The 23,102-nt window shown below is 43.9% G+C and overlaps 1 protein-coding gene across 4 annotated transcripts in view; it reads left to right on the top strand.

The window, feature by feature from the left end:
• The window catches only part of DENND5B (DENN domain containing 5B), a 161,467-nt gene extending 147,031 nt beyond the window's left edge, over nucleotides 1–14,436 (top strand). For all 4 annotated transcript variants that reach the window (XM_084809412.1, XM_084809413.1, XM_084809410.1 and 1 more), the window contains 4 exons: nucleotides 2,467–2,549; nucleotides 4,002–4,128; nucleotides 7,107–7,281; nucleotides 9,154–14,436. In XM_084809412.1, the coding sequence (XP_084665538.1) occupies nucleotides 2,467–2,549; nucleotides 4,002–4,128; nucleotides 7,107–7,281; nucleotides 9,154–9,337 (569 nt within the window). In that variant the 3' untranslated portion in view covers nucleotides 9,338–14,436. The remainder of the gene's footprint in view (nucleotides 1–2,466; nucleotides 2,550–4,001; nucleotides 4,129–7,106; nucleotides 7,282–9,153) is intronic.
• The last annotated feature ends 8,666 nt before the right edge of the window (nucleotides 14,437–23,102 follow it).

The following is a 23,102-nucleotide window of genomic DNA, read 5'->3' as shown; positions in this document are numbered from 1 at the left end:
TTTCAAGATGGGCATTGGTTCTGGTGCTATAAGAGAGCAATCCTATGGCCCCTTGGCGAGTGTCCCAGGGACCATAGGATAGTTTGGATTTCCCCCCTCCAAGGTCAGAGACGACACTCCAACCTCGGAAGGGGGGGCCTGAGATCCCCACCCACTGCAACCGGCATGCAGAGAATCGCGCCAGCTGCCTCTCCGAGGTCAGAAACAGCCTTGGAGAGGGGGTCAAGGGAGCATTCTGGTGGGTGGGGAGGGGAGGAAACCAGAGAGGACAGGATACAGTTTATCCTGAGCCTCCTCCAGCCTCCTTCCCTCCCCCTTGGAAGCACCCTTATTCCCCTCCAAAGGGAAAAAGCAAAGAACAGAGGACGGGGAGGCAAAGATCACCTCCACTGCTCCTTCTGCTCTACCGGCTTCAGCCCAGCAGGGCATAGGAATCTTGGAAGCCTCCGAGTTCGCAGGCTTCCAAGCAGCGAGGGCACAAGCCATAGGACTGCACCCTAAGTGTAATTTTTCCCACATCTAATAAATGTGTACTTTCAAAAATCCAGAATAAACCCAACGACACCAACTCAGAATCTCGCTTTTTCCAGAGTTTGGGCTATTGCTACTGTGATTTAAACTGAAGTGTTTATATTGACTTCTGAGAAGATCAGTAACAAGATAATAAGCCTTAAGAAAACAAGTACTCGTTTGTTATGCATTGGGATGCACAGATGATGTGGATTTTGATGTTTATCTTTGTTAAGATATTGTAACTTGAGGGAAATATGCATACATTTAGAACTATGGTCTGAGGGACTGCAAGTATTAAATGTTGATCTTGGCAACTGATTAACTCCCACCCCTCAGAGATTTTCTTTTCATTTGCAGAATAAAGGTTGTAAAATAATTTTATGAAATCAGTTCTACAATCTTTGTCAAGCGGGACTTGGAACAAAATCTTACAGTGAGGGTTGTTCCAACCAGCTGTCTTCTGGGATAGTCCCATTCCATTCCACCCCAAGTTTTCTACTCTGCTTTCCCCCCCCCCCCCCGCCCACATTCAGCATCATGTGGCCACTGAGCACACACAGTCTTTATTGGGCTGTTTTTGCAGGAGAGAGGTGTCTGTTAGGGGCTTTTTTTCCTAAATATTTTTCTGTACTTCTGCAAACCTTAGGGTTCTCCCAAGCATGCTGATACCTCTCTCCCTGATCTGTCTACAATCCTGTTGGCGCTTACCACCTGAATTTGCAGTTAGAAAGAGCAACTGTTTTAAATGAATCTTGTGACCAAGTATTTGTAATGGGTGGAAGCTGCTGGGCTCCAGATTTGAATTTATCTTTCAAAGCATTGTTCCCTCCACTCGTGAAGGGAATTGAATGGCAGCTCCTGTCACTTCTACCTTCAGGCTGTGATGGTGTTTCAATATTCTAAGTTGTCAAACGCAAAAGGGATCAGAAAATACCACAAGAGTAATTTCATTTGGTACAGTTACACTTAACTCTTAAGAGGTGACAGCACATCAACATGTATTGGGTCAGTGTCTGGACATGAGACCACCTGGGAACCATATTTATTATTTATGATTACATTTATATCCCGTCTTTTTTCCTCCAAGGAACCCAAGGCGGTTTATATGGCCCTCCTCCTCTCCATTTTATCCTCACAACAACCCTATGAGGTAGGTTAGGCTGAGAGACTGTGACAGGCCCGAAGTCATCCAGTGAGCTTCATGGCCGAGTGGGGACTAGAACCCAGGACTCCCAAGTCCCAGTCCAACACTCTAACCACTGTTCCACTTTGGCTGTCACATGTAAGCTATTCTAAGGAGGAAGAATGTAGGAACATATGAATCCTGTTGGATCAGGCCAAGTTCCATCTAGTCCAGAATCTTCTTTCCAACAAAATAACAAAACCAGTCAGTATATTACAAGGTTTTAAACTGCATTTAACACCTGGCATAAGAATGGTCCTGCTGAACCAAATGCTAGTCCAGCACCCCACTTTCTACTGTGGCCAATCATATGCCTATAAGAAGCCTACCAGCAGGACATGGGGGCAATAGCACCTTCTCTGGGTAGTGTTAGGAAGGCAGGGATCACATGATCAGTGATCTTTTAGAGGAAGCGAGGGTCTCTCGGTGTATCCCCAGTTTCCTTCCCTGCCTCGGCCAGGACGGTCTAACTCTGGAGCTTTTCCTTGTTCTTGTGAATACTGGCAACTGGTATTCAGAGGCCTGCTGCCATCTGAATGTAGCCATCATGACTAGTAGCCGCTGATAGCCTTATCCTCCTCAAATTTGTCTAACCCCCTTTGAAATCTAAGCTGGTGGCTGTCGCTGCACCTCATGGCAGTGAATTCTATGCGCTTTCAAAATCTCCCTGCAGGTGTGCCCTTAATGCCAAGCCTCACAGAATTTGAGCCTTCATGCCTCGATCTGAGGGTGAATTCGGCTCTCCAATCTTTTCTTCTTCTTTTTTGCAGAACTCAATGCAGGACAGATCCAGGAAGGAATTGGGGAAGCTGTGAACAATATAGTGAAACACTTCCATAAGCCAGAGAAAGAGGTATCTTTTTGAACATTCAGATGCATCATCTTAAAAGGGATTGTGAACAAACTTTTTCAGTTGGTTCTGAAGTGGTGGGTGTTCTTGTTGAGGAGGTGCAGGATCATAATTTTACATCATAAGAAAAGGTATCAGTTCATCATTTTGGCAAGTTTGGGAGTTCGTTACTTCATTTCTTTAGGGCGCAATCCTATGCATGTTTAGACAGAGAAAAGGCCTACAACTCCTAGCATTCCCCAGCCAGCTTAATGGCTCATTATTTTACCGTTTGTTGTGTGCTGCTGATCCTGAAGCAAACATCAACCAAGCCCCACTCCCTTTTTTTATACGTGGTCCTTCCTAGCTAAAAGCGTGAAATGCAGCTGAAATCATGATGGTATCAGAGTCGTTGTCCGCCCCCCACCCCCAGCAGCCTAGCTCCACATGGCTTGGACTACAGAAGTCACAGTGGGTGTAAGGAGTCTCTCCATCCATTCAAAACTTAAAGAACAGGCCAAGATGTTTACAGAAGAGGAAAAAGCGCATTTTACAACCCCAGCAATTAGCACAAAGTCCAAGGATTCAGATATTTGTTTCCATATGAAGGGCTGCTTCAGAAGACACTTAGTTCTGTACTGAGATGAACAGACAGGGACTTGCCATAGTGCACTGCTGTAAGACATTTACACTGAACTTCATTTGCTGCATTTCAATACTCTCTTACTTTATGGTTTACAATCTGCCTTCCCCCAAACCATGTGTGTGTGTATACACACGTAATTCATGATAACACTTCATACATCTAAAGTGGAATCCAGTTCATGAAAGTTTATGCCACAATTAAATTCATCTTTAAGGCAAGGGTGCAGAACCTCAGAGCTGGGGGCCAAATTCAGCCCCCCTGGGGTCCCGATCTGGTGCTCTGGGATTCCCCGGAGGGCCACCCCTGACTACCGATCATTTGGTGGTTTCTTGGCTTTTTGTGCAGTTTTTTCCCTATTCCAAAGGGTTGCAATGCCTCTCCTAAGGCTTGGTTCCTGGCAGCCAGAGCTTTCAGCTAAAACATGCTGGTACTTGGGGGCCCATCCACCCCTTGCGTGCAGTTCTCCAAAATGGAATTTGGCCCTTGGGCTGAGAGAGATTCAACGCCGCTGCTTTAAGGTTAGTCTGGAAGACTTTGTTGTTCTTGCTGCAGCAGACCAACATGGCTGCCCCTCCGTAAATGGTCCAAACCCATCGTGTCTCCGTTAGAAGAAGTAATGAATCTGGAGCAATGTCAGTTAAGCCATATGACCCCCTCATCCCCTTGCAGCAATGTCAATAATTCTTGCCACTGAAGTGCCCTACGGCATTTGGGAAACTGGTTAATAAGCATCACTAGTGGGATCAGAATCAGAAATGGCATATAATTGGGTGGCTATCGGTTTGTGTTGGTGCGCCACATGCATATCACCATTCTTCTTCTTTCTGTAGAGAGGAAGCCTCACTGTTCTCTTGTGTGGAGAAAACGGCCTGGTTACAGCACTGGAGCAGGTCTTCCACCATAGTTTCAAGTCTGCTCGTATCTTCCATAAGAACGTCTTCATCTGGGACTTCATAGGTAACCAGCATGTTTGGTTTGGCTGGGCTCTGACCAAGACGCTAGTGATGCCTTGCATTTGGGCTTCATGCAAGTCTGGTGAAACTGATTGTTGTCCCAGTTTTATAAATAAGAGGTACAGAAACTCAGGCCTGTGGGCCCCATCCGGCCCTGGGGTTTCCCCAGATGGTCACACCCCCTTCCCATGTCCCCTTTCCCCCAATTACCGATCAGCTGTTTTCCCCATTCTAAAAGGTTGGAATGCCTCTCCTAAGGCGTGGTTACTGGCAGTAAGACCCTTAAGCTGAAATATGCTGGTATTTTAGCCTTGCCCCTTTTGCCTTTGGCCACACCTACAACTGGAATGGGGATCCTGAGAGCGTCTCTGAAATTGAATTCAGCCCTCTGGCTGAAAGAAGTTCAATGCCCCTCCTATAAATGGTGGCTACTTGCTGAGAATGGCTGGGCCAGACATACCATTAGCCAATGTGAAGCGGTCCCCCTCAGGCAGCAAATTGGACTACCACTGAAGGGAAGCAAACCATCAATTATTTTGTTTGTTATATTTTTACCATAAGGGGAGGGGCTGGGGAGGGGGAGGTGGTAGAGGCAATCAAAATGTTGTGGGCCATCTTTGGACTCCTTCTTAAGCGGCTTTAGTGGTATGGCTACTACTTCTGTGTGGGTCGGTCTTTTGTCACACTGGAAACATTTTATGTAAGGGAGACAAATGGAATGGGTGGATTTGGCTTTTTCCCCACACCGGCCTGCACCTCTTTGAAATTCACAAGGGCATTCCACATATAATAAAGAAGAGATTTTACCTGGAAGTTTCATACCTTCCCTTTGTTACGATAGGCCTGTATTTTCAAAGTGATTCTTAACTTGCAAGCTAGTGTAAAAGCAATAGAATGTACAGAATACTTTTTGCAATAGATGCCTTCAAGGCAGTAATTACCTTTGAATCCATGGCTACTGTGTCTTAATGTGTTAGGAATGCACTTTAAGGTCATAAATTAGCTATCGCTCTAGGACTGATTCAGCCAAGCTGCTGCTGCTGAAATCACTCAGTACCTAACTGCAAAACTGTTAACTTTAACCTTTCCCCAACTAATAAGTATTTGCAAGGAGCTAACTGCCATAAATGTGTAGTTCTTAACTGCTTGCTTACTGGCCATTATGCCTAATACTATTAGTATATACTATTAGGCATAACAATAAAAGGTGTAGAAAAAAAAATTGTGCAAGCATGCTCAATTTGCATAATTGAAAGTTGAAGAATTGTTTCTTCTTGGTGCAGGTTTTAGATTAAGCTGCATGCAGAAGTTTAATTTTTTTTAGCACTTGAGTAAATACAGCCATGCCTACAGGTATATCTTTATTACTCTGTACTGTGAATGCTAGCTTCTGTACTGAACTGACAAGGACCATTTTTCATCTGTTGGTATTCAAAATTGGCTTTTTTGTTTTGGCTATATTTCAGGGGTGAGGCAAAATTCCTTTCAGGAAAGATAATCCGAGTGGCTACCATTTCATTTTTTCCAGAAAGCCCTGTTCTGAGGTGCTTTTTAAGTTTTGGTAAATTCAAAATGGCTGCCTCATTTGCCACTCACTGAGAGCCACCATTATAGTTAACAGCCTTTGGATATATACAGAAAAAAAAACCACTTTTACATAGTGGGTGGATTGTTCCTTGACCAGCTCATCTTATTCGAGACATGCAGTGTTACATACACCTCCAAAGAAAAAAACAATTATTTGAAGCAGACTTGTTAAAAATATAAAGTCATAATTCCATTCTACTCTATTTTTAAACCTAAAATACTAGGAATATACATACATACATACATACATACATGGGTTTCTATTCTTTTTAAAATAAGGATATCTTGCAAAAACCCAAAAATGTTTTTTTCAAGTTTTAGATCCAAAGTTTTAAAAGACCCAAATTTTAAAAGTCTTTTGGAGGGGGAATGGACAATTGCAGATTAACAGTACAGTTCTATGCATATTTAATCAGAAATAAACCCTACTGAATTCAGTGGAGCTTATGATTCAGCAAGACAAAGGTGGGTGGGTGGAATTCGCATAATAATGAATTACTTGGTCAGTTACACAAACATTTGGTCAAATCACCATTTCTCTACCACCCCAGCTTCTAAATGAACTAATGGTTGCCCATTTGCTACTGGACCAGATTTAAGGTTTGCTTGTTGTTGTTCAGTCGTTCAGTCGTGTCCAACTCTTCGTGACCCCATGGACCATAGCACGCCAGGCCTTCCTGTCCTCCACTTTCTCCCGGAGTGTGCTCAAGTTCATATTCATTGCATCGGTGATGCTATCTAGCCATCTCATCCCCTGCCATCCCCTTCTCCTTTTGCCTTCAATCTTTCCCAGCATCAGGGTCTTTTCCAGTGACATTTCTCTTCACATTAGGTGGCCGAAATATTTGAGCTTCAGCTTCAGCATCTGTCCTTCCAATGAGCAGTCAGGGTTGATTTCCTTTAAGACTGACTGATTTGACCTCCTTGCAGTCCAGGGAACAACTTGGGACTAGGATACCTGAGAGAGTGCCTTCTCCGTTACCAATCTGCCCAGTCTCTGAGGTCATCAGAGGGCATGCTCCTGTTGCTTCCACAAGGACCCATGGTCTGATTGGAGTCCATCCGGAGAAGTGTGTTCCCCCCCTTACTTTAGAACTCCCTGCCCCAACACTGTGTTCCTTCTGGCACCTCCTGAAAACAGTTCTGCTCCAGGAAGCATTCCTTAAATGACCAGCCACGTTTTTTATTGGCATTGTGTTTTTAATAATTCTAAAATGATGTTTTAAGCTTTTATCTTTTTTTACTATTGTACCTCTTACGTTCACCACTCCAGAATCTGTTTTAGATGGGGAGCAGTATACAAATAAATAAATAAATAGCAAGTTGAACAGGCCAAGAGATTATTTGCATTCTGTATTTAGCGAGATCTTGCTTTCTCCTTTCGTCCACCCTCAGAAAAGGCTGTTGCCTACTTTGAGACGACTGACCAGATTGGGGACAGTGAAGAGGATGTTCTTCTTCAAAAATCCTCCTGTAAAACATTCTGCCACTACGTAAATGCCATCAATACTGCTCCACGGAACATAGGGAAGGATGGCAAATTCCAAATTCTAGTTTGTCTTGGAACTCGGTATGTATGTACTGGCTCATGAAGAAGTTCTTCCAAGGTGCTACAATGCTACAAAAGTGTTATCTTCCTAGCAACAGTCTGAGGTCACCTATATTATTTCCATCCCTCAGGTGGGAAACTTAGACTGGGAGTGGCTTGCCCAGGGCTGCTATGGCATCATTTGGATTTTGAACCCAAGATTTTCCAGCATTCTTTTCATACTTGTCAGATATCTCTGATTGGGATTTAGGTTTTTAAGCTGTTCCTCCCATATACTTTTCAAAATCTATTTGTTTATATCACTTTGATTTTTTTGTTCTGGCTTTGTATGCAGTCATCTCAGATTGCTGTCAGAAGCCACTGTAGCATTTAATATAGACTATCAGTGAAATACTTTGGCCCCTTAAGCTATTTTTTTTTTGTGACCTTTGAGTTGGCTTCATTTAACTTGGTGAGCTAAGCCTTGCCACCGAAGGCACGTATTGGGAGACACAGTGTCTGTTACCTTGCAGAAAGCTAGAGAGGTGGGGAAATGTCACTATTTTGTGATTTTTGCTGTTGTTGGTCCTAATAAAGCTATTGCCCAACTGGATTTTGGAGTGGGGGGCAGTCCTTATGGACCAGCATGGCTACTTCTGCTTTTTATGCACCTTAATTATACGTTGCTTGAAAAAGATGTAAGCTCAGACACTGCAAGGGAAATACGTTTGGTATCAAACCCTACTTGGACTAGGTTTGAATTTTATGGTTTAAATCCCCACTGAGACAGGTCCCTGCAACCCTACCCAATAAGAATAGAGATGGACTTGGGATTTGAGATCTACTCTTTGGACTGAAAGAGCACAGTTCAATAGCAAGCTTAGTTAAAAAGAGGTCTGCTTTATTGAAAATAGGAAAGTGAATGCACACATTCACTCATACAAGTACAGAAAGGAAAATAAGTTAGCCTTACCATTTTTCTTTAAGCAGCAAGTTGCAGTATCTGTCGACAGGTGCTACACTGACTCAGGACGTAGAGCAGGCACGATGCACACTCCAGGAACCAGGATCAGACAGCCCCAGAAGCCTGGGCATGCTTCTTTTTATGTTTTAGAGCTTTTGTTAGCTCCTATTCCATGTGCCCAAAATGGTAACAATAGGATTTAAGCCCCTTTATTGGTTGTTAATGGTCCCTCAAGATCATTCCTCCAGGTTCAAAGCCCTGCCCCACTTAATATCAGTTCGTTCTTTTACCTAATTCTGCTCACCATTATCCCGTTAATACCTCCTGAAGTTTGTCATGACTTTTTGGTTATAGATGATGACTAGTCTTGCCAAAACCCCTCCCACCGCCCATTTGCTAGTCTTTGTTTTTTCTTGTTCTCCAGACTCAACTTCTCCCCCATTTCCTCTGTGGTCATTCTAGGATAATCTAGGCCACCTTATGACATGCCAGCATCTAGATTACTTGCTGATGTTCCATTTTCCTCATCTAGAATAAAGTGTTCCTTCTTCGCTAAACGTTCGTTGCTGATGCTTAACTAAAGGCCTTTAGCTCAATGTTAGATTCCCTTTGCTTCAAAATGGATTCCCTTTGCTTCAAAGCAGACCCTTTACAGCTGTTATGTTACCTAATATTGTGAACCGCCTAGAGAGCTTCGGCTATTGGGCAGTACAGAAATGAAATGAAATTAAATAAATAATATTTCAGTTTTAGTATATTGATTTCTTACTATGGTTAAGGCAAACAACTGTTTGGAAAACTATATCAAGATGTGGCCACCACATCCTGGTTTGCAGCCAGTCTGTAACCTATATTAACCAAGGTTTGTTTCTGCCTTTTATCCATGCTGTAAGTGTACCTTAAATGGGCCTTTGGATGTACCTTGCTTGATGTTACCATTTCTTTAACAGGGATCACTTGCTCCCTCAGTGGATTCCGTTGTTGGCAGAGTGTCCGCCCATCACTCGGATGTATGAAGAGAATGCTCTCCTACGTGACCGCATGACAGTGAACACCCTCATCAGGGTCCTTCAGACATTGCAGGACTTCAACATCATCTTGGAAGGGTCACTCATCAAAGGAGTGGACGTGTAGCACATGGCTTTGCAAACAGCTCCCTCTCCCTTTCTGTCTCCTCTCCCAGGCAAACAAAATGCACCAAATTTGGGAGAGGGTGGATCTATTGAAGCGTAAATGCTGCTGGTAGTGCCCCACTGTACGTTAAAATCAGCTTGTTGATAGGTGAGAGTGGGGGAGCTCCCTCACTCATATTAGTCTCCTTGCTGGTCTGCCCCAGAGCCGCAAACAAGCTAAGCTGCAGTATTGTAGTTTTCAAATCAGAGTTTTAGTATAAAATAGAGTATTTTCGCGTGTTCGATGTGTGTAAATAGGCTGTCTTCCTTCAGAAATATTTACGAATAAGAAACTTTTCTTAGAATCAGTGTTCTTGGGTTGGAGGGAAAAAACGTAGCTCAAACCAACTTTATAGGGTTGGGGTGGGAGCATTACTTGCATATATGGGGAGAAAGTCACTCCCTGTGTAAATATTGTACAAATGTAGCAGGGAGGGGTTTTTTTTCGTGTATTGCAAAGGAACACACGAAGACTCTCTAGGTAGCCACTGCTGTACTCTTCTTGTGAATGTATACTGTTTGCTCTATTCCCTGAACGTTGTTGGTCTCTTGTTATACTGTTTAAATCCAAATCTTTTTGCGTGCATTGAATAAGCTGTGAGTCATAGGATTCTGGATCTTCTCTGTGACTTTGTCCATTAGGACAAGTGGTACAAAGAAACATTTTTACACTGGAGCTGAGGAATCCCTGAGCTTCAGGGAGGAGCCCACCAGGGTCTGCTTGAGGAATTTTGCTATACGTCATAACACAAGAGAAAAAAACAAACATCCGTACTATAGGTCTGAACGGTTAGCCAAGCTTTCAACATTCTCCTTCCCTCTGCCACTGCCCTCTGCCTTTCTGGGCTTTTGTGTTCTGTGCACCTGTTTCAACAGGCCTTCTTGGAAGGGGGGGGGGGGAGGAAGAAAAAGCAGCCTTTTATCACAAGCAATTTAGGCAGAATTCCAGCAAAATTGTTTCAGATGACTGAAAATGCCAAAAAAGGCTTGGCAGTTGCGTCATCTTCCTGCATCCAGAAGAATAAGGACTGGTCCGCACATTACCTCATCCCCATGGATGGCTGCTCCTATTTGGCAAGTCTCTCCAAGCTTTATTCATACCATTTTACTTTGCTCACAGGTGACTTTTCATGGGAACAGAAAGCATACACCTAGCGGGCTGCTCCAGACAAGGCAACTAGGATGCGGAGAGCCACTACATTGAAGCAGCCTCCCATGCAGTAAGGCAGTCTTTCTCAACCCACTGCCCTCCAGCTGTGTTGGATCACAGCTCCCATTGTCCCCAGGGGATGGTGGAAACTAGTCCCACACAGCTGGAGGGCACCGGCTTGGGGAAGACTCCAATGGCATAAAGACCGCCTCTTAGGGCTGCTGCTTACATTACCCTAGTCTGGTCATTACCTTAGTCTGAGAGCCACTTCAACATTGCTTTTTCCCACCCTGCTCAAGTAACACAGGGAGCTTGTATTCATGTGTGAGGGATGTTGACATTGCTGTCAGTATTGGCCCACCTGGGGCCATTGGCAATGCTGGCCTGGAAAGTCACCATGTTGCACCTCCTCTCGTGTGGCCTCAGCATCCCTACGATACCCAAGTGACATGTGAAAGCTTCCTGCTTCCAGCAGAATGTGCGCCAGTGATGTGAGACGCCTCTCTTGGTTTTCGAGTCTTTTAAAGAGAGCAAGGCAACAGGTACCCAGCTCTAGAGGCTATTCTGCTAGACAGAAAAATTCAGCCTTTTTAGTAGTAGCAACGCAACTGTTGTAGGCAGACGTTTTAGACCAATTTAAGCCAAAATGAATACAAGATATTGGGGCAGCATGGATAGCAATCCAGTATGCATCATTCATTCTATTTTTACCCCGTTGATAGACTTGCCCACTCATTTGGAGACTTGGCTTAAAAGGTAGATTTTATTATTTTGATCTCTGGGGCTTAATGAGCTCTATGTCTGTCAGGTCCATTCATCATGCTTGACAATAGTCTCCTTGGAGGGGAAGCCCTTTGATAGAAGCAATTGATGCTTATCATGTTAAGGCACATGCCCTGTTTCATTGGTGCTTTTTCATTGGTGCTCTGTCCATAGTGCTTGTTTTCAAGAAAGAGGACTTAGAGCTGAAGCAAGGAAAAATATGGGTTGGGAAAAGAGAGCATAATTTGTACAGAAGGCTAAACACATTTCACCAGCTGATGATTTTCCTGTGTGGTCTCGCTCTTAGGGTGTAAATGCAGGACTCCCAGCTGTAGGTTTGCCATAAACATGCAGGCACTTGCAAGGGAGAAGTTACGGGCAGAGGTTACTTAGCTCTAGAATTTGTTTCCCAGCCAAGTCAGGAAAACTGGGAGAGACGAGATTGGAGAGGGAATATGGTGGGTGGGAGAAAGGTTAAGTGCATGTTCTGCTTCATACTTCAGCAGCAAATACAGTTTTGGGGATGTCTTCTTCCACCCTAAAACTACCCATCTTCTACTGCTTCGCCTGCTGCTATGTTCTGTGACCTCCGATGGTCCTTCACCAGCTGTTTTTAGCCAGAAAAGAGCATCAAGTTTGGGAATGTTACCCATAAACAGTTAGATGTTCCTGAGCCAACACGTGGCTTGCACACATCAAGGCATTTTGCCAATATCTCCACCTACTTGAAAAACTGGGTGGTCACTTCTACCACACAATATTTGCTGCAATAGCACACAGATCTCACTGCATCAACTTCACCCCAAAGGGCTTTGGCAGCATGATTGTGAAGCATGCATTTGGAAGCCTTCACCAACATTTCTGTACGCATGTGGGGGGGGGGGGTGTCTCCAGATATTCCCGTCTCCAAACAAAACCAGCTTCCTATTTACACTTAACCATGTAGTTATCTCAGTTGTGATCAGAAATCAGATGTTTAGATATCATGAATCAGCCCAGATAACTTCTGTCTTGGATTGATGGAATGTGTATCAAATGTTTTTAAACGCATATTCTGAGAGAGCTGTGGATGTCACTGGATGAGCATACAACCCCAGTTAAAGCTGGGGAAAAGAATACATGGAAAAATTATTTTAATTTTTATCCCTTTTCATTTATTCTTCAAGCAAACTTTAGGTAAGACACGTGGTTATCGCATTAAAAATGTGCTTTCAAAAGTTTAGGTATTTGCAGTTATTAGAAATGCTTTCTCCTTTCTAGTTCTCCAATAATGTGCAGGTAACCAGTAATACAGTTTGGCCCCCTTTGTGTCCCCCCCCCCTCCCCAAGACACAAACTGCAGACTGTTGTTCTGGTTTACATGTATTCTGACAGTTAATAAAAAAACAAACTTGGATGATGCCTCAACAATGGGTATATGGATCAGAATGAACAGGAAAATGGTGGGGCTGACAAATATGACAGATGTGAAGGCCTGGGAAAAAATTCAGGAAACATGGGGGAAAGCCTCTTTTTTTTTTTTTTCTTTTTTAAAGCAACACACAATTTTTCCAGGGATTTGAGTAAAAACTGTTTTTGCTAATTTCCTGCAAGCCTTCACATCTGTATCGAATACCCATCTATGCTTTGCTTTTTGCACTGTCAGCCCAATGCAAGAGGTCCCAACTCTTGCTTTTACTAGGTGACATTAAACTAAATGCAAGTTGCGGCTTGGATGGCCCCGTTCATTCCAGAGGAATCGGGCAAATTTGGTATACCTGAACTGACTACCATCTCGTCTTGCAGCTGCTGGTCTTGTGTGCAGCTAAAAGAGTTTCTGGAGCGTGGGCGTTCTGCTGACTTTGAGGCTTATTTCATGACAAAAGGAAACGTAACCTTGACATGGCTATATAATGACACCCCGTAAAGGTCGTATGCTTTAATATTCACAATAGGTCTCTGGCCTCCACCGCTTGCATGGGGGGGGGGTTGAACCTCCTACCTGGCAGTGAAATTTCTGTAAAGCATTAATTCATTTCTCATCTTTTGTGTTTCAAAGCACATGAACAGTGTGCAAGGAACACTCTGTGTATGTCTATTTCCTTTTAGGCAATAAAGCACTGTATAATTGTGTAGTATTATAACAACCTTAAGGTATTTTTGAAGCATGAGAGTGATCCCTGGTAGACTAGGCTATTTGACCACTTCATGAGTGCAGTTCTTTGTGACATTTCATTTTATTCCTATTGCGTGCAGCCCTTTCGGGGTTTTTAACAGACCACTTTGATCACTTGAAACTGAGGGGTGTGTTCCTGCAAACTTACAGAAACCGTTCTAGCTTCTTGGAAGGGTGAAGATCTAGTCACTCTAAAATGTAATGCACCCTTTTGACATCAGTGTTAATAAGCCTTCGTTGATTTGAGAAACTGAATTTTTAAAACAACCGAAGTTTCCTGGTTGGTATGTTTAAAACAACCTACCAAGTAAGTTCTGTATTCAAGAACTGTGACTCAAAACATTTTATGTTCTTGATAGCGTTGCTATACTAATGTAGTAAAAAACAGAAAAGGAAGGGACAAAATTGAATTGTAAAGTAGTTCACTATGTAAACACTTTACAAATATCTGATACTAACCAGAATGAGGTGGTTGCAGTGTTGGGAAAACCCCAGTACTTCATCTTCTGAATGGACACTTTTGCAGCCCAATGGAAGTAAATTCCATTGTATTAAGTGGGACTGACCTCTGAGCAAATATGTTTGGACTGGGTGGTTAACTGCTTTTTTCTTTAGAATATGTTTGAGATATGCTGCAGATTCATTCTTACTTTGATTTCATCCCCCCGCCCCCAACAAGTGAAGGTGTATATCTCATAAGGAAATGTTGTATGTTACACTTGAAATGTACATATATTACCTGGTATAGTTTATTAAAGGCCTCCTTCCTCCCCCCCTTAAATATCTTCATAATACATTGCTATTTTGTCTTTTACATTATTAGTAAATTGATCAGGACTGGATAATGTTCAGGAAGTGAATATCAGTAAAAGTATTGTTATTTCAAGCACTTTAGCATACATATCACAAACTGATGTGGGTTGTTTTTTCCCCAGGGTTTGGATTACAATTAAATGCAGCTTTTCATGCAATGGTCTTTACAAATAAAACTGTGAAAATAACAAAGTGTATCACGTAATATTTCATTAAAGCCAATAAACAAGTTTTAAAAATATATATATAGAATTTAGTGCTCTGACCTAAATTCTGAGGTATGTAACCTTAGCGCTATTGGGGGGGGGCGGGGGGAGGAAGCACCATCAACGTTTTTCTCTGCCTCAACCCTATTCAATCAATGATGTGATACTGTTCTAGACTATTTGCTAGTAACTCATTGTGTAGGAAGTGGGTATGCTGAAGAAGTATTAAATACCATGCAAAAGACCTAGGATACACAGGTGCAGCTCCATACAAGCCTGATAGGAAAATTCCCATTGGTGTATTAGGAGCATAGGAAGCTGCCTTATACCGAATCAGACCATGGGTCCATCTAGCTCAGTATTGTCGACACTGACTGGCAGCAGCTCCTCAGGGTTTCAGGCAGAAGTTTTTCCAGCCCTACCTGAAGATGCCAGGGATCTACCCTGGAACCTTCTGCACGTCAAGCATGGGTTCTGCCACTGGGCCACAGCCCCTCTTCTACATGTTTATACATTCTTTCAAGCTCCATAGCAGTAGTGCCAAACCTTTGCAAGGACAACAGGTTTGCCACGTATACCCAGGCACTCCCCACGGTAACATGTAGGTGACATGCACGCTCATTTTGTAAACACTTGGGTACATACACCTGGGAACCATGATGAGTTTGGGAGAGCCTCAGGTTCACGTAGATGGGTGTTTTCTATCTATCTTATTTCTTCCCCCACCACCTATCTGCAACATTACCTTAGTCATAGAGAACCCAATGGGTTAGTCAGGAAGGGTATAAAGATGGAAATACTGATAGCTTACAGTGGTCTTTCCCAACCGGGTACCCTGCAGATGAGTTGGACTACAACCCTCAGCGTCCCCAGCCAACCTGGGCATGCTGGCTGGCGATGGGAGTTGCAGTCCCAACATTTCCAGAGGGTGCCAGGTTGAGGAATGTGGTCTTACAAGATGTTGGAAGAATGACTGAACAAATGGATATGAAATGTGTTATTACATTTATATCCTGCCTTTTTCCTCCTGCAAGGAACCCAAGGCAGCTTACATGATTCTCCTCCTCTCCATTTTATCCTCACAACAACCCTATGAAGTTAGGCTGAGTGTCAGTGACTGGTCCAAAGTCACCCAGTGAGCTTCATGGCCAAGCGGGGACTAGAACCTAGATCTCCCATGTCCCAGTTCAACACTCTAACCACTACACCACACTGGCTCTTATTTCTTGAATGTCTGAAATGCATCAAATGCAGGATATTTATTAAAATCTTGAAAACAATTTCTCATTTTCCGATATTCCATTCAGTGTCACAGATGCATTGAGTCAATGTGACGTTACAATTTTCTGCTTAAAATTCTGAAGCAAGGTTACGAGAAGCTGTTGCCTCTGAAGAGCGTTTTGTCGTCTTTCCAGTGTTATCAGTCGCCAGAGGCCAGTTTCTGACAGCCGCACTTCAGCTTGTACAACAGGCCATTTGTGTTCATTTGCCCACAAACACCGAGAAGCTTCGAATTACGACGTATTTCAAAGCTGGCAAATGAATGACTGGCATATCTGTCATTGGAATGATGGCCACAGAAAATGGCTACAGCGATATTCGATCAGGGCTGACTGGCTTGCTCACAAGCTTACACATTACTTCGCAGAACTGTAGATGGCACGAAATGGGGGGTAGCGAGTTATCACATTAAATCATAAGGCCGCCTTCCCCAACCTGGTACCCTCAAGATGTTTCAGATTTCAACTCCCATCAGCGCCAGCCAGCAGGGCCAAAGCTTAGGAATGCTGGGAACTGTAGTCCAAAACATCTGGAGGGCACCAGATTGGGAAGGCTGCAATATAGCATATTTACTAGTGCAGTGATCCTTACCTGGGGCCATACAGCCCCCACCCCCCGCATGAGGGAGAGGGCATTTGATGATGTTATGTACTTGGTGACCAGTAGAGGATTAAGAGTTAAGAACCACTATTCCAATGCCTATTTTTATTTTATTTTATTTCTTATATTACTACACTGCCCAACAGCCAAAGCTCTCTGAGCAAGTCACAACAATCAAAGCCATAAAATACAAGACTATAAAATACAATATAAAAGCTTTAAACTACAGTATAAAAAATAAAAACCACCAAGTAGAAGCTGGCAGTAGTGCAAAAATTTTAAATACAGTACCAGAGTTAAACTGAAAAACTAAAATGCCTGGGAAAATAAGGTCTTCACCTGGCTCCAAAAAGAGCACAATATAGGTGCCAGGTGAGCCACTCTGGGAAGCTGCTTCCCCAACCAGGGTGCCACAGCAGAAAAGGCCCTCTTTTTAGTAGCCACCCACCTCACTTCCTTTGGTGGGGGCTCCTGGAGAAGAACCATTGAAGATCATCTTAGAGCCTGGGCAGATGTATATGGGAAGAGATAATCCTTCAGGTAACCTGACACCAAGCCATTTAGGGCTTTCAATTGCTGGGAGAATTACCAACAACCTCCGATATGCAGACGATACCACCCTAATGGCAGAAAGCGAAGAGGATCTCAAGAGCCTCTTGTTGAGGGTGAAAGAGGAGAGTGCAAAAGCTGGTTTGAAACTCAACATTAAAAAAACGAAGATCATGGCATCTGGCCCCATCACTTCCTGGCATATAGAAGGGGAAGAAATGGAAGCAGTGACAGATTTTACTTTCTTGGGCTCCAAGATCACCGCAGACGGTGACTGTAGCCATGAAATTAAAAGACGCTTGCTCCTTGGGAGGAAAGCTATGGCCAACCTAGACAGCATAGTAAGAAGCAGAGACATCACCTTGCTGACAAAGGTCCATCTAATCAAAGCTATGGTTTTCCCAGTAGTAATGTATGGCTGTGAGAGCTGGACTATAAGGAAGGCTGAGCGCCGAAGAATTGATGCTTTCGAACTGTGGTGCTGGAGAAGACTCTTACGAGTCCCCTGGACTGCAAGGAGGTCAAATCAGTCCATCCTAAAGGAAATCAACCCTGAGTGCTCATTGGAAGGACAGATAATGAAGCTGAAGCTCCAATATTTTGGCCACCTAATGCGAAGAGAGAACTCCCTGGAAAAGACCCTGATGCTGGGAAAGACTGAAGGCAAAAGGAGAAGGGGACGGCAGAGGATGAGATGGCTAGATAGCATCACTGATGCAATGAATATGAACTTGAGCACGGTCCGGGAGAGAGCGCAGGACAGGAAGGCCTGGCGTGCTATGGTCCATGGGGTCACGAAGAGTCGGACACGACTGAACGACTGAACAACAACAACAATCCTTCAGGTAACCTGACACCAAGCCATTTAGGGCTTTGAATGTTAGAGGTGCTAGGAATACCAGAAACATAAACAGCCTGGTAATAAAGGGCCATTTTACACAAAGTGTACACTCAGCAGAGATCTGCAGCCACTCCCGATGCTCTGACAGGTGTACCCATGTAGAGTTACATAGGCCTTCGCACACCTGTTTGTAACATGAACATTTCTTACATTTTGGATGGAGCACATATGCTTTAAAAGCATCATGTGTGAAGAGGCCCTAAGCTAAGGAGGTCAGAAGGCCCAGGTTCGAATTCCGCTGTTACAGAAAAGATGTCATCCATTGGTGGCAAAGGCTTATTTCTTGTAATATGTGAAAGCAATTAACAGTGCTTAGGGTCTGACACAGAAAGAACAACAATTCTATCCAGGCCTCTGTGGTTTCCAAACTTATGGGGAACCATGAGCTTACTTGGAAGCTTATGCAAGGTTCCTTCATGAAAAGATCAGTAATGGAGGATCAGAATCCCTGAAATTGCTTAAACATCTTTACTGATCTATCCCCTGTAACCCGGACGTACAGTGAGTTTCCAAGTTGTATTAAGTGTGCACCCTCTGGATCAGCCTAGCCCAACCTGAGACCTTCCAGACTACAACTTCCTTCAGCCCCAGCCAGCATGGCCAATGACCAGGGATTATGAGAGTTGTAGTCCAAAACATCTGGAGGGCACCAGGTCGGGGCAGGATGTCCTAGAAGGTGCCTGGGACCCTCTCCTACATGATAGATGCTTGGACATTTCTCAGTTGACCAACTGATGTGTAAAGGTTTCCCTGAAGGTAGAAAGTTTGAAACAAAGGTTAACGTAGCTTCACTAGTCCTGATGGCATTAAAGCTTTGTTGTTGTTCAGTCGTTCAGTCATGTCCAACTCTTCGTGACCCCATGGACCATAGCACGCCAGGCCTTCCTGTCCTGCGCTCTCTCCCGGAGCATGCTCAAGTCCATATTCATTGCCTCAGTGATGCTATCCATTAAAGCTTATATTAAATCAAAATACATCAACCTATGTCAGCCTTCCCAAACCTGGTTGTTTTGAACTATAACTCCCACTATCCCTGACCATTGGCTATGCTGGCTGAGGTTGATGGGAGTTAAGGGGCCAAAACATCTGGAGGGGGTCAGGTTGGGGAAGGCTGGTCTAAGTAGATGGGCACATCGGTTATATTGTTAACCGGCGTACATCGCCGCCTTCATCTCATTCACCTTTTTCCTTCTCATGAGTGCATAAACTTTATCTTTCTGCTTTAAATGAGGACTTGGTCCGTTCAAGCTGGGCCCAATTACTCCCAACTCTAATAGTCTTTATCTACATAAGTAATGCTAAGTGTCGGCAGGGACAAGATGAAGTGCTTGTCCAAAATTCAGTAAAATTGCATGGAAGCTACACCTGGGAGCGTTCCACTCTACTGTGCTAAAAATCCATGGGTTTTTGAGTATCTCACATTCAGTGCAGTATTATTGGTAAACAGTCTGAAAAAACCACTAAGCCCTGACAGGATGAAAAAAAAATGAGGCAAGCCTTTCATGCAGGTTCATAGGCATAAACATTTGTCAGATACATACAATTTTATTCTCGAAATGAGAAACCACTGAGAGTAAATTTCCCTGTGGGGCTTCTCACTGTGGCAGTGCCCACCGTTTTGAATATTTGATCCATGGCAGGGGGCGCCATAGCTTGTTGGATGCCAACCCAGCGAGGGTGGGTTGTTGGGGTGGTTGACAAGCCACCCAGAACCCATGGGCTGTTTTAGGGTTGTGGGTGGCTTGTCAACCACCCCAACAATCCATCCTTGCAGCGTTTGCATGCAACAACATGCGACAGTTCACCCCTGCCATGGCTCAAATATTGAAAGTGGTGGCCACCACCATGAAGAGAAGCTCTGCAGGGAAATTCACCCACAGTGGTTTCTCGTTAGATGCAAACCAGGTGTATATCTTTCAGCATGAACAGAGACAATGGTTTCCTAACCTGTTAACGGGTGTTAATTAACTTAGCAATGCAAGGTTTATTGTGTTGTCTCCGGTTACTGCTGCGATTCAACCCTGTGCTTGTTTTGAATATATTAAGCTTTAATTGAATTGTCACAGGCAGCAAGTACTTTTTGTATTTCATTACCATTTGATTCTCGTGTGTGTGCGCGCGCGTCCCCACACACAGACACATGCACCCACCCCCCAACATGTCTACCTACAGGGGAATAAGACTTTATGGATCTGATGAAGTAGATTCTAGTCAACAAAACCTTATGCCATGATAAATTTGATACTCTTTAAGGAGTTACGAGGCCCTTTGAAAGTTGTTTGCTTACAGAGGACTGTACCAAATGATATACTAAATTCCATAGACCTAGCATCTCAGTCAAGGGTACCCAACCTTTTTGGGCCCGTGGGCACATTTGGGAATTAAGAAAGTGATGTGGGTAGTTGCATTGTTAGTAGCTTGCCATGTGTCTAAGGACCAGATCCCTTCCTATGTAGAGCAAGCTCATGTGTTCCCCCACCCTCAAATTATGGATATGGTATACTATCCAGGTTTACAGCACTATTTCCCTGGTCATCCAAAACCAGAACTGCAATTCTGGATCATAAACAAAAACATTACCTGTTAAACGAAACGCTAATAAGAAGCCCATGTGAAAATAAGCAGTGGTCTGTTATCTGGTACGATATAATCTCTACATTGTTTTGGTGGAATTAAAAATCAGGATAAAATATGCCTGACAGCCAGACAGTGCAATGTTCTTGGTAGTGATGCTACTGAGACTTGGAATTAGTCAGTTTGTCTATTGAATCTAATATGTTCATAATTCTCAATTGTGTAACGAGCTCTGACTTGGATCCAATGAACTTTACAATTTCTCTTCATACAAGCTGAGTTAATTTATATTTTATATGCTGGCTCTGCATGGTTAGGGGAGAGTTCTTAGTCAACTTATAGTAAAACAAGGTAGTCTAAGGACTTCTAGAACATTTTCTTTTTTATTTTAAAAACTGTACATAAAGGTAAAGGACTTTCTGAGAGAGCTACTGAACATGGCCTGTAGCACATGCTTTCAAGAAGGGCTGGAATTGTTTCTGTGAATATTACATAATCGCACAATATTTCTACTTCTGGCACAGCCCCTAGAAACAAAGGTGGCTGCATCCATGGGCCTAGCCATCTCCCCCCCCCCCCCAAAACCCTGGAAACAATGTTACCTGACCACATAGCACTATTTCCAGGTACAATACTGGCCCTTCTTGAAAGCTTCCTAGCCTCTTGGAGATGCTTCTATCTTTAAAGCATGGATGGGGCTCCTCTTTCAGCCTGTGCGGCGAGATGCTCGTGGGGTGGGGTGGGGTGGGGTGGGGATGCATTTCAATGGTGGATGAGGCAGAAGGCAAAGGGGGTGGGGCCAAAGATAGACAAAAATACCACCATGTTGTAACCTAAAGCTCTCACTGCCGCTAACTAAGCCTTAGGAGAGGATTTCAACCTTTTGTTGCTGTTTATTCGGTCGGTCGCTTCAGACTCTTCATGACTTCATGGACCAGACCATGCCAGAGCTTCCTGTTGGCCGTTGCCACCCCCACCTCCCCCAAGGTCGAGTCCGTCACCTCCAGAATATCATCCATTTCAACCTTTTAGGATGGGGAAAAAAATGCACAAAAGCCAGGAAATTGCCAAAGGATCAGCTGTTGAAGGGAAGGGGATGGGTCAAGGGGAAGAGGGCGTGGCCATCTGGGGAGCCTGAGGGCCAGAATTGACTCCTGGGCCTGAGGTTTCTGACCCCTGCATTAAAGATCAAAAAGCCCTCTGACTACCTCATATGACTGTAAGTTTTGATTAGTTATCACTCCAAAATTTTGTAATGACAGAGAACTTTTGTCCAAACGTAGAACATTAGACTGTATGATGAGATCAGTGTGCTCGTCACTAGTCTGCTATGCCCAAAGCAGCTTGTGTGTGTGTTTTGCCAACAGGAGTGCTCCATGGCATGTGGGCAAACTGCATGTGAAGCAGAGGGCACTTTAAAATACTGACCTGTTTCAAAGCGAGTAAGCAGCCCTGACTGTGGCTTCTGGAGGGCTGAAAGAGCAGTCAAACTTTTTGATCTTTAACACATCTAGGCATAGTTTCTTCCCAATATTAAAATCCAGAAAGACATAGAGCATGTCAGACTTGGCCAAGATGGGACCACTGACAGAGACCGCCAGATATTAACTGCATAGCCACTGGATGTCTGCATTTGCTCAAAAGAGGTTAGCAGTGGAATAGTATACATCTCTACTCAGAAGTAAGCCCAATTAAGTTGAACGAGACACTTAACTGCCAGGTAAGTGAGCCTAAGGGCATTTCGAGATGAGGTTTTTATCACACCATTGTCATGCCTCGTGCATGGAATTCTACAGGGGATCTAGACCAGTGCTACGTGATCAGGTAACATTGTTTCCAGGGGTTGTATGGGGGGGCAGGGAGATGGTTAAGCCTATGGATGCATCTTCCGCTTGTAATCCTCCTGTGCTTTCCCACCACTTCTTCCATCTTTTTTCTTACCACTGCAAATCCATTAGGAAGAAAAAGATAGAAGAGCTGCACAATGACTTCTAATTGTTAGTGCTACGACCCCTCTGTCTGGAAGCACGCTAAGTTGGTACTCTGCACAGAGACCTCATGGGTTGTTGCATGTAATGACAACCCATGGGTTGTCAAGGCCTCCCAGGAGCGAGCAAGCTGTCTCCTGTCCTCTCGCTGGTTCCGCTTCGCATCCTGTTTAGAAAAAAGCCCAGGGCCACCCCAGGAACCCAACCAAGAGCCATGGGTTAAAATTCTGGGTTATTTCCCCCTCAACAACCCAGAGTTTTCGTTTCGCACATCATACTGCGAAACATACTGGGGCAGGCGTTCCTGGGTTGCTTTATGATCCGGAGCGGGTGGGAGGTAGAACACTCATTCGCAGACCCAACCAAACATAAGTTAATGAATTAACCCACAGTCAGTTGTTACGTGTGAACCAGGCCACTGAGAACATATGGCAGTGGTGAAACTTACGGAGATGTGGGCTTGAGTGCCTAGATGAGAGACTCACAGGAACTCCACCTTAGCTGCTCTAAAAAGGAAGAGTGAGATGTAATCAAATAATTATATAAAATTAGATCACATTTTATTTGTATACTTACTATATTTTTATCCGGCTTTGGGGAGTTATTGTATCCCAAAGCGGCTCACTTCAGTCTAATGGAGAGAGACGGGCGATGCTAATTAACTGCTCCATGGTAAATACGAATCAGATTTTCACATCCAGCCAGTAGGAGATCTACTCTCGATGGTGGCAGGATTTGTTTCCGGTAG

The sequence above is a fragment of the Heloderma suspectum genome, chromosome 7 (assembly GCF_057233095.1).
Source record: "Heloderma suspectum isolate Gila_16-S chromosome 7, 16-S_ref, whole genome shotgun sequence".
NCBI lineage: Eukaryota > Metazoa > Chordata > Lepidosauria > Squamata > Helodermatidae > Heloderma > Heloderma suspectum.
This window is presented reverse-complemented; position numbering and strand designations above follow the sequence as displayed.